The sequence below is a fragment of the Loxodonta africana genome, chromosome 14 (assembly GCF_030014295.1).
Source record: "Loxodonta africana isolate mLoxAfr1 chromosome 14, mLoxAfr1.hap2, whole genome shotgun sequence".
Classification (NCBI taxonomy): Eukaryota; Metazoa; Chordata; class Mammalia; order Proboscidea; family Elephantidae; genus Loxodonta; species Loxodonta africana.
The window spans coordinates 42,009,009-42,025,459 of record NC_087355.1 but is presented as its reverse complement, the minus strand read 5'-3'; the positions used below and the strand labels follow the sequence as shown (position 1 = coordinate 42,025,459).

General features: G+C 38.2%; 1 protein-coding gene across 1 annotated transcript in view; it reads right to left on the bottom strand.

Moving 5' to 3' along the window:
• The window catches only part of SLC26A7 (solute carrier family 26 member 7), a 125,359-nt gene that overhangs the window by 55,161 nt on the left and 53,747 nt on the right, over positions 1–16,451 (bottom strand). The window contains exon 4 of the mRNA XM_003408387.2: positions 12,537–12,701. Within this exon, the coding sequence (XP_003408435.2) occupies positions 12,537–12,701 (165 nt within the window). The remainder of the gene's footprint in view (positions 1–12,536; positions 12,702–16,451) is intronic.

Sequence of the window (16,451 nt, the reverse complement as noted above, 5' to 3'; positions counted from 1 at the left end):
GTATTGTTTGCCCTTCTCCTTAGCATCTGAAATATAATTTGACTATGACTGAAAACATTAAAAATGACTAAAAGAACTTACAGAGACTATTTGCCTTAGTATTTCTTAAAATTCTGTTTAGTACGTTTTCAAAGAATTCAACCCATCTGGTGCAGGGATCGGGATAATATCTGATGTAATATCAAGCTATTTGAATCTCAATTCTATTCTATGTTATCATTAGCACTGTAACTCTTTGAAACAAAGAAAATATACTCAGAGCTCACTTTAATTGGGTAATTACTAAATACAAGGCAGTATTCCAAGAGTTTTAAATGCATTATCCCGTTTGATGATTATAATGAGTCTTTGATGTAAGTAATGGTGTTTCTTACATGTACTCAGTTAAAAGTGAAGTCTCACTGGGGGAAACAGTTTAGGATAATCCCAGTAACCCAGAATCTCCTATGGCTACATAGTTAAAACACCTGTTGTATATTAGGTACATTAAGGAATAAATTAGGAATCAAATAGCTTTTCATGTTATATTTTCACAGTGTTCTATTTTATTCCATACTACTGGGGGGAAAGTTAGGTACTACAGTATCATAGCTACCTAAGATCCAGATGATATTTTTCTATCTCTCCATGTTTTGGATAGTAATTGTCCATAGCATTCCTTCCGCAAATGAACAGATTCCATTTTCCATAGTTACTCCTCACTCAGAGACCAGGACAAAACCCCAAAATGCTCTCAGTGAGATACACTCTACAAGGGATGGGGCAAAGAGGAAATCGAGAAAATTTTATCCAAATATATGGCTTTCTGTTGGTTTATCAAGACCCAAGGATAAAATAGAGGATATTATTCAGATGATTTGTCGAAAACAAGCCAAACATCCTGATAATTTAAACCATTTAGAGGATTATTCCTTCTGTCCCCCACCCCCAGCCCATGACACTGAAAGTATGCTATGACTTTCTTGCCTCCACAAGAAAGGGAGGAAACATGCAAAACCCTTAAGCCATACCAAATTTGCTGTCATGTGCATTTCAAGAACATGTGTTTGTAGTAATAAAAATGACCACCCCAGAATGAAAGGAATGAGAAACCCCCCCTGTGGCTTATTGTCTGTCTGGATTAAACTATAACTTGTAGAGCGAAGCATGTCTCACAAGATGCTCGAGAAGAACATGAGGGGTGGGCAGAGGCTCATTACAACCAGCATCAGAACACAATAGAAAAGCAGGCTGTGAGGAGTGTGGCTCTAACGACTGTCATGTGGACCCATGTAGACAAGTCACAGCAGACTGGAAGAGATGGATGGCATATGGAGACCCAAATAGGGCAGATAAAGGGATAGACACACATACATATTCACATTTGCTCATTTAATATAGGTCCAGACATTCTAGGTAACATTAAATTTCCCATTTCTGGCATAAATCCTGTCGTCTGAGTGTGCTGTCACACACTGGAGATTCCAGTAGATAAAAAATCCTATTGGGGAGGATCATTTGCTTCCCAGATCTCAGAGAAGCAAAAATAATGTTTATATGTATATGGATAAGTTTTTTTTTTTATCAGAATCTACAAATCTATTTAATAAAACAGGAGTTTAGCTCATTTTGATACCAAAATATTAGTTCTTTAAATTGACCATTTAAATTAAAATTTGACATAAAACATAAAATATTTGTGTGCATACACAAACCCATTTTGAGATGTTTCAAAGAATAAAATATTCAGTGTATATATCTTATTCCCTATTCTGTTTTTTAGAGCATAAGCTTTTCTGAAACACCTAACGGATTTTACACACACACACACACACAATTTATTTAATGGATTTTTATTTGGTCATCTGTATAACCTGATTTTTCTTTTCATTGATGAATTCCTAGATCAGGTTCTGGCAGACAGTATGTATTCAATAAATGTTGTTAAATAAATGAATGAATGAATACTCTGGGCTAACAATAAATCATAAATAGGGGTAGCTTTTACATTGGATAAGCAGTGCAACAAGGAGAGGAAAGAACCAGAGTCTTCCTTTCTCAATACCAAGATAGTCTATATCATAAATTTGGGGGGATTTGTAATTATCATGTATTTATACATTCAACATGTTTATTAAAATTCTAGTATGTGCAAGGCATTGAGCTAAATATTAAGGTAATACTACAGTAAAATTTTAAATAATCCATCTTTGATATAATTAATCCAATCCAAATAATTAGGTTCTTAATTACTCTACTTTTATAAAACTGAAGGAAAACCCAAGGCTGAAAAAGTTTGCAGTTAATATTCAGTTAGGAAAAAACTAAGCAAACACATGACCCCCAAGGCTTGCATGGGGATCATATCTATTCAACAGTTTCTCATTGTACAACTGGCCCTGAACCCCGAGGCAAGAATAAAAATCTAAAGTGTGTTCACTCTTGAACTTCGTGAGACACATAAAAAGAACTCGAATGTTTAGAAAATATTAACTAGTGTTACAAACTAAATGAATTTTCTGCTCAGTCCTCAATTAACCAGAGAATTCTATCAATTGAAATATCCTTTCCCCTAGCATGCTGGTTGGTCTAGGTTTTGCTGTGACAAAATCTATCTGAAAGAAAAAATGATTGTACCATTTTAAGGGTATTAGTGTATCCTTGATGATAATTGTTCAGTAGCAACGATGAGCATATATTTGAACTATCTGTAAAGGGACCACAATGAACATTCTAATAGGTATTTCTGTACCAAGAAGAACATGTGGACCCTTTAACATCACTATTTACCATTCCTGTACTATCTTTTTATTCAGGATCTGTCATAAATAGGTTTGTGTTTCACTTGAGAAACAGCGCAACGATAGCCCTATCAGCAAGCTCTAATAAATCTATCAGCACTCTACAATAGGTATAAACTACTAATGAGGCCTTATCAGCACCTTGAATGTGGACCCCTGACCTCCAGAAATGTAAGAATAAATTCCTGTTGTTTTAAGCCACCAGGTTCGTGGTAATTTGTTACAGCAGTCACAGGAAAACTAATACAGTTACCAAATCAAATATTTCTTACTTATGGGAATAAACTCAAAGAGGGAAAAGGGGACTTGAGATTTCACCCTCTGAATTACATGTACCATAGAAAATCCCCTCCTTTTCAAGTTAACCAGGATAGAAGTATTTTTAAGCAGAATAACACTAAACAGAAAGTTTTACTATCCATTAAGAGAGAACGCCAACTAACTGAGCCTCTATCATAGCTAAGTAGGCATGGTGGGTAGCCGTGGTAAAGATTTCACCCCAAGTGCCTGTCTTAGTTATCTACTGCTGCTGTAGCAGAAATACCACAAGTAGATGGCTTCAACAAAGGGAAATTTATTCTCTCACAGTCTTGTAGGCTAGAAGTCCAAATTCAGGGTGCTGGCTCCAAGGAAAGGCTTTCTCTCTCTGTCAGCTCTGGAGGAAGGTCCTTGCCATCAATCTTCCCTCATTGAGGAGCTTCTGAGCACAGGGACCCCAGGTCTAAAGGACACACTACTCTCCTAGCTCTTTTTTCTTCATGGTATGAGGTTCCCATGTCTCTCTGGTCACTTCTCTCTTTTATATCTCAAAAGAGATTGACTAAAGACACAACCTAATCTTGTAGATTGAGTCTTGCCTCATTAACACAGCTGCTGTTAATACCACCTCATTAACATCATAGAGGTAGGATTTACTATACATAGGAAAATCACATCAGATGACAAAACAGTGGACAATCACACGACCCTGGGAATCATGGACAAGCCAATTTGATACACATCTTTGAGAGGGACACATTTCAATTCATAACAGTACCTAACCAGGGCAAGATTTTAGAAGAGACTTGTTTGAGTTTGAAAAGACCTTAGAAATCAACCAGTTCTGCACTATAATTTTATAGATGTAGAAACCAATGCTGCAAAGGCTAGTGAATTGCCCTAGGTGATTTGTCTTATGAGTCACAGAGTCAGGACTGGACACAGGTCTCCTGAACCCTAGACCAACACTTTTACCTTTTTACCAAAGCCTCTCTCACTGTTCTTTTCTTTTAGTCTAGTGAATAACATTTTGAAGATGGCCTGCTGCTTCCTTTTTCCTCAGGATGTGGTAGGGAGATGTCAGCCTTTGAACTGGAGACTACCACGGAGTATGGAGTCTCGGGTTAGGATTGTTAGTGGTGGGATTTGATGACACTTTGCTGCATGTCACGAATAGCAGCTCTTCCAAACCAGTGGCCTTGTCGGGCCTTCAACACTGGCAGCAGAATCATGTTAGTACAAGGGAAGCAATAACACTTTCCCACCTGAGTCTAAAAGCTGTGAGTACAGGGACCATGACTGCTTCTCTTAATATACACATATTTGGTGAAAGTCTACTTATATCTATATACTGAATTCACCCAAATTCCTTCTCTCTACTCTGCACTTGGAGAAATTTTCATATTTTCTGTATCACAAGCCTTTAGGGAGAAGACAGTTGAGGGTAAAAACAATGGAGAGACTTTAAACTTCATCACTCTCAAGAAGAATGTGAGAGCTAATATTCCCAGGCACTATATTTTTCTTTTTTTATACTAGCCATCTTATTTGCAGTGACTCATTTAAAATCTCAATACAAGGTGAGCATTATTATTTCCATTTAGCATATGAGAAAAATAAGGTTCAGAGAGATTAGGCAAATTGCTTAAAACCAAAACACCAAACCAGTTGCCATCAAGTAGATTCCAGCTCATGGCAACCCCGTTTGCTTCCGAGTAGAACTGTTTTAAAGGCTGTAACCTTTTGGAAGAAAATCTCCAGGCCCTTCTTCCAAGGCACCTCTGGGTGAGTCTGAATTGTCACCCTTTCATTTAGCAGTCAAGTCCTTAACTCACTGTGCCACCCAGGGACCCCCAAATTGCTTAAAGCTCACTAAGACTAAAGCAGTGGAGCTGGGCGGCAGTGCTTGGTTTGTCTCATCGTAAAACCCATGTCTTCCCTGTTAACGTCTATAAAACACAAGTAAGGTCTGATCTCATAGCCAAACCTCAGGAGCTAATGGAATACAGTTACAGAATTTCTGAAATTCCACTGGGAAGTCTCTTAAGACCGAAACTATTCTCTCTGTCCCTCCAACATGCCAAGCTTGTATTTGCCTTAGGGGCTTTGCACTTACTGTTTCCTATCCCAAGAACACTCTTAACCCATGGCTGGGTCTCTTTCCACGGCTGGGTCTCTTTCATCATTCTGGTCTCCACTCAAAGGTCTGTTCTCAGAACAGTCTTTGTGACCATCTCATCTAAACAGACCCACGCCCTTCACTCTATTCCATTATCCGCCTCACTCACAGCATCCTGTTTCCTTCATTAACGCTCTCTGAGACTATCTTGTTCACCACTGTTTGTCTAACTTCTCCTGCCCTATTCCACATTCCTCCTCAGTACTTTCATAAAACCCCATGGGAACAGGGGTATTGTTTCTCAAGTGCATTCTCAGTGACCGTTAGGCGGTCAATAAATATTTGAGCAAATCTATTTCAGTGGCTCTTTCATCAAGGGTGCCTCATACTCAACCTGCTAGAGATTCTGAAACAGCAAGGCTAGAAGCAGACTTATCCATGTGTAAATTGTAAATGCTCACAGATTATTTTGTTGAACACTTCAGGGTTTGAAGCTTCATATTCAGTCCAACTCTCCCACTCTGCAGGTAAGTAAACCAAAGTCAGCTCTCAGCCCAAGCCTTTGCTCTTTGAAGCAGCTAAAGCCTGTACACAAGAGCCACTTTGCCCAGGTGTGCTCTTTCCCCAGCCCCAACTTGCTTTCCACTTGATTGTATTTGAACCCCACCTCTGAGCAGATCTAAAGTACTGATCAGGGATCTATAACGCCATCTCTGAACCTCCCCAAATTGATGTTGCTACTCTCTGTTTGTAAGAGTTTGATGTCTCCTATAAACTTTGCCTTTGCGTAACCAAAAAACCAAACCAAACCCATAGCTGTGAAGCTGATTCTGACTCATGTCTTCGCCTACATATCATTAAATCATTAAACATTTTAGAATGAGTATCATTAAGATCAAGTTCTCCAATTCCCTCTTCTTCTTAAAACAGTACACACCGTGGAAAAAACAAGAAAAATGTTAAGCTGAATCTTGACTTAAGGCTGCATTCTCATTAGCACGCACACAAAAAAAGGAAGAAAAATCCAACATTCCATCCATTTTTACATCATTATTTCCAAATTTCTGATCAATAAATGCATCCCATACTGGGAATAAATCCATGTGTTATTGCTTCAAGGGATAAATTAAGTCTCAGATTAAAATGTGATGTAGGAGAAGCATGGTATGTTAAACAGCCAGAGACAACATGGGTACATGATACTCTTTTGGACCAAAGGCACAACCAAGTGTGCCAAGGCCCCGGTGGCATCCAGCCATCCCTTGTTTAGAAAAATAAGTTTAATTTGAATTACTTGAACACTGGATTTTGTGGTGATGCATTTTTCAGTGGGGGATGGAGAGTGCTTAGCCCAAGACGGTTGAGTTGCAAAAATATTTGCCCTCTGATTTAGATTTTTAAAGGAACCTTTGTTACAGATTTCCATAGAATTGTTCCGTATCCAAATTAAACCTGCCACATTTTCTATCCTTGGCATCACTGATTGAATCAAGCTGCAGATGGATACCCCTTTTCTTTCCCCTTCAACTAACTTTTTCTGTCCATTTTTCAGGGTATATTGAACATCCCTGCAATTCACAATAGAACTGTCACATAACTGCAGAGAAAATGTGGGCTTTCACAAACCACCAAAGCATGTTCTTGATTCAGGAATCCCAGAGGCCCTATGTTTTCAAAGTAGATTTGTTCTCCACATATAAACTTCATTTGTACATATTTAACTGTGATCTCATTCCCTGTAAAAGAAAACATTTCATTGGCTCCAATTTCCTTCTGACATTTCTCTACCACTTTATTAACATCCTTGATTATTGCTTTGCAGCCTGGAGGGGTATCTAAACTGGGAAAGTGCTTCACTTATACTTCAGGCATAGGGGTGGGAATGAAACTGCTTTCCTGCTCCAAAATTCTTCATTTTTAAAGAAGGAAATAAAAACTTCCAAGAAGGGTAGTTGACTAGACTGCCAAGCTTGCCTTTTGCTCTTGGGTTTAATGTATGGAATTGTACATAATTATTTAGAACGGTATCTATATAAAGCTATGCCAGTGAAACCAGCTTTGACAAATTTATCATAGGCTGCTACAGGCTGAGACACTGGCACCATCTCAAAGAAATCCACATGTGCTAATACAAACTAGGAATTTTTGTGATTTTTATTGTGCCTTTTGGGAAAAAACATCCTTTCTAATGAAATGATACTTCATCATTTCTCAATTTAAAAAAAATGCTTTTTTTTTTTTTTTAACTCGACAGGAAGTATTTAACTTTTCCGTCTTAATCTGTGTGAGGAACCAAGCTGTCAATTATTTGAATCTTAAAGAAGGCAAGAACAGAACAATTTAACTGGTGAGTCAGGGTCCCAAGACAAAAGTGGTCTTCATAACACAATTGCTTTTGCTTATTTTTAAATATATTGCAGCCCTGTTTATACTTTATTAGATGTACTTATAACTGGGGGGGGGGGGTGAGTTAAATAGATGGAAATATTTTTTAATAAAAATAAACTAAAAAATATAACATTTCCACATTTCTGATGACTCATTAATTAAGCAGATGGATTTACTTTTTAAGTTCTATAAATTTTCAAGTGATTTTTACTGACAAGTTGTAAAAAGAGATACAACTTTGCTTCATTATTTAGTTTTGTATATCTGATTAAGAATCCTCTATAGACAGAAAGGAAACCCTGGTGGCATAGTGATCAAGTGCTACAGCTGCTAACCAAAAGGCTGACAGTTTGAATCCACCAGGCCTTTCCTGGAAACTCTAGGGGACAGTTCTTCTCTGTCCTATAGGGTTGCTTTGAGTTGTAATTGACCCAATAGCAATGGGTTTTGGATAGACAAAAAGCATTAGTATCTATTACTTAAGTAAAACCCATTGTCACTGAGTCAATTCTGACTCATAGCGACCCTATAGGACAGAGTAGAACTGCCCCATAGGATTTCCAAGGAGCAGCTGGTACACTCAAACTGACAACATTTGGGTTAGCAGCTGAGATGTTAACCACTGTGCCACCAGGGCTCTAATTTTTACTTAAGTAGCACATTTTAAAATCTATAATTCGGTATATCTAAGAATTCATTACTAGTAAGAAGAAAGATAATGGCTTCCATTTAATGAATACCTACTATGTTCCCAGCATCTCATTTTGTGAATGGCTAACAGGTGTTATTACCACCAATTTACAAAACAAGCAACTGGAAGTCAGTCATTTGCTCAAGGTCAAGGCTAAAGCTAAGATTTGAATCCCAACCTTTCTGATTCTAAAATTCTTTCCCCTATTTTTCTTGCTTCCCTTTAAGAAAAAAGGACAGATTAATTAATATCTACATGATTATGTTTGTTTGTTTTTTAAAACCAGTTGCCCTCAAGTTGATTCCAACTCTTGGCCACCCTATGTGAGTCAGAGTAGACTGTGCTCCATAGGATTTTCAATGGCTGATATTTCAAAAGCAGATCACCAGGCCTTTCTTCTGAGGAATCTCTAGGTGGACTCAAACCTCCAAACTTTCAGTTAGTAGCTGAGCTCATTAACAATTTGTACCACCCAGGGACTACACCATGATTCTATGGGCCCTGATAAAAACACCAGAAATAGAAGTTAACTCAAAAAAAAAAAAAAAATCTGTAAATATAAATATAAAACTAAAAGAAAAATGGAGCACTAGTAGCACAGTAGTTAAAAGACAAAAGGTCGGCAGTTCATATCTACCAGCCGCTCCTTGGAAACCCTATGGAAGTAGTTCTACTCTGTTCTATAGGGTCATTATGAGTCAGAATTAATTCAATGGCAACAGGTTTGGTTTTTGGTTTTATATCCAACTCTTCCCAGGGAAACAGGAGAGTCAAGACAGTATTCCGGAGGGTTCCTTTGCATACGTGAACCCCAGGAATTCTGGGAGGGTGCTCCAAAAACCAGAGGAAAGCCTGGTAGGGCTTGACACTTCTGAGAGAACCCCTCTCCTGAGAAAGCTGGTTAACTGCATTCAACTAGAAGAGAACAGAGCAGCCTAATCACTCTAAGCTTGTTGGCACTGGTAGGCATGGGCTCTACATAGCAGATGCAGAGAAGGAAAAAGTATTATACCATGTTTAGGGGAGATTCCTCTGGCCAAGCTCACTGGTGGTTTGTTCTATAATTTGAGGAGTCATAGCTGGACACATACAGTTTCCTGTATCTGATTCAAATTGTTCCCTAAAATCGTTCCACTAATGCAAGAACTGAGTGGAGATTTTAGCTATTTGCAGTAGAGAATTGTATTCTTAGTAGCACAGAATCAGGCATGCCCCAAGAAGAAGACACTGTGGAAACAATTATAGCAGCAAAAGGAAGAGAAGCCAAGCTATAGTCACCTAAGAACAGGGTCAAGGCAGAAGGCTGTTATCTCTTAAAGTGAACACTAAGGGTTGCTAAAACCTGTTGCCTTCGAGTCAATTCCAACTCATAGTGACCCTACAGGACAGAGTGGAACTGGCCCACAGGGTTTTCAAGGAGCAGCTGGTGGATTGGAGTGGCTGGTGAATTTGAACTGCCAACATTTCAGTTAGCAGCCTTAGATATTAACCAATGTGCCACCAGGGCTTGCCACTACCAAAATTAATTAATGTACATTTTGATTGGCTGACCTAAATTCTGTTGATAAAAGTGGGTGATCCACCTGAGACTATTAGGAGCGGTGACTGGGTCATGCACAGGGGCATGATGTAGATGCTAATTTATGTACCAAGGAATATTCATAATATGTTCTTTACCTCCCATCAGCCTGAGCAGCTTTCAAAACCGATCTATCAGTGGCTGAAAGCTCTTAAGCAGGGAGCATAGGCAAAGAATGAAAAATCCCAAGAATGTGTTAATTTACTCTCCTGTATGTCTTTGACCTGATGACCAAGGCTAATGCCTCCAGCTCTGCTCCTTCACATACCAGAGAAATGATCCAGGGGCAAATTCAGATTTCCATTATAGGGTCGCTATGAGTCGGAATCGACTCGACGGCACTGGGTTTGTTTTTTTTTTTTTGATTTATTATTATCATCGTCAGATTATCTAAGGCCTGGTGGCACAGTGGCTGAAGCTTTCAGTTGCTAATGGGAAGGTTGGTGGCTCAAGCCTACCAGCTGCTCTGTAGGAGAAAGATGTGGCAGTCTGTTTCCATAAATATTTACAGCCTTGGAAACCCTATAGGGCAGTTCTACTCTGTCTTATAGGGTTTCTATGAGTCAGAATCAACTCAACGGTGATGGGTTTGGTTTGGTTTTAATGGCAACAGCACCAAAGCAGACTTTCCAAATGTTCTAGTGTAACCTATACATGATGCAAATTTATTCCTTAATCTAATGCTCAGATCACCAGAATATTTGAAGTTGCAGCGTCAGCAAAGAACAAAAGCACCTTTTCTACTTTACAGACTAACAGCTCAGAACTCTGTGACACTGAAGAGAAACTTTTCTTCCTTTTTCCTCAACACAAAGCATAGCTTCCACCAACTGAGTAGTATGAATTTAAAACCAACGATCTAAAACTATGTCTATGTTTTTATCTCACACCATTCTAATGTGAGACCTCACAAGGGTCCCTTTATTAAACTCACAGTGCTTGACCTAAGACTGAGATAAAGTAGCTAGCAGTTTACCTCACAAGAACACAAAATGAAGAAAGAAAAAAAAAGTCCTATACAAAAAGACTTTAACATAGCATTTTATGCATATTGCCAGCAGAGAAACACGCCTGAAAGGCCAAATGTCGGCCCTGCATTAGCCTACCTTGCTTCTAACACAATCAACGAAAGTAGAGACAGTAGTAGTCCAGGGTACCCCAGTTCCCAGCCAAGAGGTCATTAAGGCAGAATCTATCACGTATTTGGTTCAGCCATGTAGACCTTTGGTAACCAAATGTCTTAGCTAATCACTTAACAACTTGAAGCTACCTTGGTCTGCTTTTGTTTGACCCAGAGCTTGGAATTACGTTGCTTCCAAGTCCAGATTCCAGTGTTCTGTTTTGGTTTAAAGCTTCCTTATAATGAATGAATCACTGAGCAGGATATTCATTCATCCTAAATCACAAGAATTCGGAACAAGCTTATAGGTCTGTGCTGCCAATGGCTATCTTTATTAACGACATCATCCAATAATCAGAGAAACACACATTTAACCATATTAAAGTGACGATTTTAAAAAACAGTAATAACCAGAGTTGGAACTGATGAGGTGAGAATATAACATCAACTGACACAATTTTTCAAAGCTGAAATTTGACAAAATTGTTATATATGGACTCAGTAATTCCATTGCTAGGAATTTATCCTAATGAAATAAGCAATGAAGACAATAATAATATGCCTAAAGAAGTTCCCCCACAGGGCCATTTATAATCATAAAATACAAGAAACAATCTCAGTAACAAGGAAGTAGATAAATAAGTTATCATACATCCACATACTGAACTACTATTGAGCTAATAAGATTCAAGAAGGTTGTTGAAGGATGGAAATACTCTCACTTTTATGTAATATCAACAGCATCAATGTTATTTTTATATAGCATCACACTAAATAAAATGAAGTTGAGTTGCCCTCAAGGAGCTAATTAGTAAGAAAATCATTCTCTTATAAAGCACCAATAGGAGTTCCTGAGAAGAAACTTCAAGAGGAGACCGAGAACAATGGAGTATTGTTAGAATAATATGTTGAAACTGGCCACACATTCCTCTCTCAGGTTAAAACTCAAAACCAAACCCAGTGCTGATGAGCTGATTCTGACTCATAGCGACCCTGCTCCACAGGGTTTCGAAGGCTGTGAATTTTTATGGAAGCAGACTGTCGCATCCTTCTCCCACGGAGCGGTTGGCGGGTTAGAACTGCCAACCTTTTGGTTAGCAACCAAGTGATTTAACCACTGCACCACCAAGCCTCCTTCTCTTAGGTCAGGTTGGCTTTTAATAACTGATTTTCTGCTATTGGAGCTCCAGTCACCAGCTTTGACCAGGTCTCTGACTGGATTCCATACCAGGTTCACTATACTGATAAAACGTGGTAGAGTATTCTGTTGTTAAAATGGGCTGCAATCACAGTAGATGTCTTCCGTTAGTAACTGGAAATATATCTGGCGCACAAAAAAATTCAAGTTATTTTTTTCTAATCATGCCCTGTCTTAAATCATACTCAATTATTCATATAAGGAATTGTTTCCAAAATTAGTAGATATCACTCCGTTAGACTAGTTTCACACCTGAAATCATATTTAAAAATCCTAAAAGATTTTATTTCAATACCAAAATTGCTTTACTATTTAAAAAAAATCTCAGTATTGTAATTAAACAAATTCTACTTTGTAAAACACACACACACAATATATGAACAAAGACATATGGAAAACTCACATAGAAGAATCCAAGTGGTCCAGATATGTATGGCATTTTCATTCCCAAGAGATACTTGACTTGAGAAGTCACGACATGGGTAGCAGCCCCAGTTGTCATCGCACTGATGACAGGCTCTGTAAGCAGGAAGGTGGCACTGCCCAGTTGTAGCACAAACATGGCCAACTAAGGGGACAAAGAAAGAGGTAGAGGATACTTTCAGATGAAACTCATCAAAGCTCCTAGGGGAATTAATATCCGAGCATTTTTCGTTTTCACTTTACACAGACACAGAGAACTGATATGAAACGGGTTTCCTAACTTTATATACACAATACCTTAGGTTTTCTTGAGAATATTACTAGGTTCCAAGACTTTCCAAATAGTATTAGGTATAATAAGTGGTTCATTTAAAATTGTTAGCAAAATTAGTTTTATTATTTATTCTTTTTTTCTATTCACATGTGTTGTGAGAAAGGGAAATATACTCAAGTCATTTAATATATGGGGCTCTGCAGAGGAGAAATCAAATTTGCATTATCATATCTGTAACTTGAATTAAAAAAAAAAAAAGAAAGAAACAATTCACTACACCCAGTAGGCTTAAAACCTCAAAATCACTGAGGAAAGAAAGCCAATCCTTCATTTTCTCCCAGGTTCTGAGAAATGGAAACATACTGTTTGATCAGATACACTGTTAACCAGCTCTTCAGCACCAGTATTAAGTATTTACATGTCAGGAGTTACTTGCATATGGGAAAGAGCAAATGACAGAGATAGAGGAAAGAGACATGTCTTAGGAAGCTCAGGAATCAGTAGAAAAATCATTTTCCATGAACATTCCCTCACTGCTCCTAGCATTACCCTTCATTCCCAAACCATTTCATGCCCAGACAAATCATTAACTCCTGAGTAGAAGCTGTGCATTGAGCCCTGCTGGGCAAAAGGCAAAAAGAAAAACCAAAAATCTTTTCATCACTCACGTCTTTCCATTGATAAGTAGACAGTTTTAGAAGATGACCCACTCTTTTACTTAGTACTGCTGTGTGAACTTGGTCATGGAAACTATAAAAAGTAAATGTTACTCTTTTAAAAGTAACTTTAAATTACAATCATGAGTATCCACACTGGAAAAAGGAAAATAAAGTAGGTTGTGCTGACATAGCTTGCTGACATAGCCTCTCGGTATGTTAATTATAATATTTACGTCAGGTTTTAAAATTTTTGCTGGAAAATAAGATTAACTATTAAAGGAATCGGAGGGAAGAAGAGCAATGAGGTTGTTATCAAAGAGTTCACAGCGATGAAAATAGATGTATAAAAAGTTATCTGTTGCCAGCAGAACATAATTTGTAGAATATACCACTTCCACATTATCATCTTATAACAATGTTCCTTGGACAAAAGCAATAAAGCTCCAAACTTGTATTAGAGTGTATTGGAGTTACCTAGATTCAAATTTGAAAGCCTAGGTTTGAATCCTGGCTCCACCAAGTTCTAGCTTTGTGACTATAGAAGACATGTTGAAATTCTCCAAGACTCATCATCATCTATAAGTTGTTAGAGTGATTTTTGTCCTAACTATCTTACAGAGTTGTTGTAAGGTGAATGTGAAGTAGTATATGAAAGAACTTTGAAACCTATGAACTGTGCAGCATGTGTGATGCACCAGGAACACCAGGATGTGTCATATGAATTTTACCCAACCTGGGAAATCAGCCACCAGTTTTGAAAATGAGCAAGGGAGCGTACCACATTCTCCAAATGTAGAAAACTTGGAAGAAATTAGCAGTGCACATCTTAGGCTGGGTTCTCTAGAAAAGCAAAACCAGTGAAGCGTATATATAAATAGGGAGAGACAGAGAGATTTATATCAAGGAAATGGCTCAAGAGTTGTAGAGGCTAGTAAGCCCCAAGTCCATGAGTCAGGCATCAGGCTGAAGACTTCTTCTGACTCACGTAGCTGCAGGGACTGATGAACCCAAGATCAGCAGGTCAGATGTCAGGCTGCTGGCTCACGGACTATGGAGGCTAATAAATCCAAGACCAGCAGGCTGCTGGCTCACAGGTTGTAAAGCCCAATGAATTCCAAGATCAGCAGGCAACACAGCAGGCTCCTGGCTCAAGTCCCAAGAACCAGAGGTTGGATAATGATGAACCACTTGCAGGATCCAGAGCTAGCAAAAATCAATGAGCTTTGCCAGACTATCCATCCATATTGGAGGTAGGCCACATCCCCGTGGAAACCCCCCTTACAATTGATTGGCTGATCACATCATGGAGGTGATTACATTATATCACAAAATGGAGAATAACTATATCATTACATAACTGCCAAATTACATCATTTCACAACTGCCAAACTACATCATTACATAACTGCCAAACCACTGAGAATTGTGGCCCAACGAAGTTGACACAAGACCTTAACCATCACAGTGCAGAAAGAACTTTATTTGAATTGCTTGCAGTTTACCCAAAAACCAAAACCCAAACCCACTGCCATCGAGTCAATTCTGACTCATAACGACCCTATAGGACAGAGTAGAACTGCCCCATAGAATTTCAAAGGAGCACCTGGTGGATTTGAACTGCCAACCTGTTGGTTAGCAGCCATAGCACTTAACCACTATGCCACCAGGGTTTCCTGCAGTTTACCAGCCACCCTTTATTCAATATGTAGTAAAGAAAATAATATGGGTTGCCAAAGTAGAAATCCAACAATCCGTTACTGCCAACATAGAATGCCAAAGCAGCAGACTTTGCTACTAGCATTTTTTACAAACTATGTGTCAGTTTGTCATGGTAGAAATATTCTGAGAGTATTACACAAGCAGCCAATGGTGTGGATACAAGTGGAACATGCTGATCTTCTTGGTAACCTTTAATTTATAGTCTGTTTTTCATCCTGAGAACACAATCAGTTAATAAAAATACTGAACCTATTTTCCCAAGTATCTCTTTACTTTTGACTTATGACATTAACTCTTACAGGTGATGAGGGTAAAATGAACACCAGGGTTGGATTTCCATTTCAATTAAATGCAGCATACGAGCAATCCAAAGCTTTGACCTTCCTAAGCCTGTTTACGTATATGAAATTTTATGCACACATGGAATGTTGGAAAGTTCTCATCTGCAGGTCAGGTAATATCTCATCTATTTTGAGAATCAAACTAATTTAGGAGGTCTGGTCGCTATGAGTTGGAATTGACACGATGGCGCTGGGTTTGTTTTTTTTTTTTTTTGTTTAGATCACCATTTTACCTTCTTTTTTTGATTGTTTCCTAAATTCCAGCTCCTACTTAGAGGGGTTAATGATTTGCTGTGCCTGAGAACCAATGTTTACCAAACCTGAACTGGTTTGCCACTTCCAGCTAAACCATTATCCTCAAGTAGCAGCTTCTTTGTCATTTCTACAACTTGAATATTAAAAATGGAAGGGTCCAGAAAAAGTACAAGATATAAAAAGAGTTCAATCATTTCAAGCTGCTGAAAATATAGAAACACAGAAATCAAAAATGATGGAGTATCCTCTTTTAAAAATTATCGACTCACAATATTATTGTAATATTCTATTTGTACAGTTTTTTATGCTTTAAAAAATTCTCCCAGCATGGTATAAATCTCCAAAATGGAGAGTTCTTGGCTCTGAAAATCAACAAGTCCCTTAAGATCTCATACCTGATACAAACCATTGGGCATGTGAAGCATGATTGCAAACATGGGAGATTTAACTGAGGAGAAATTACTCTCTGCTGGATGACAACATTCTCCATAACCCAAGACAAAGACAGAAACTAAAAAAAGAAAGAAAGAAAATAAATCGAAAAACTTCCCTTTCCCCATCACTGAAATTCCAAAAGTTTATTCACATTGAGGTTAGGATCTACCATGCAAAGGCTGATGTACACAGCTTGAGGGTCGCAAATAATC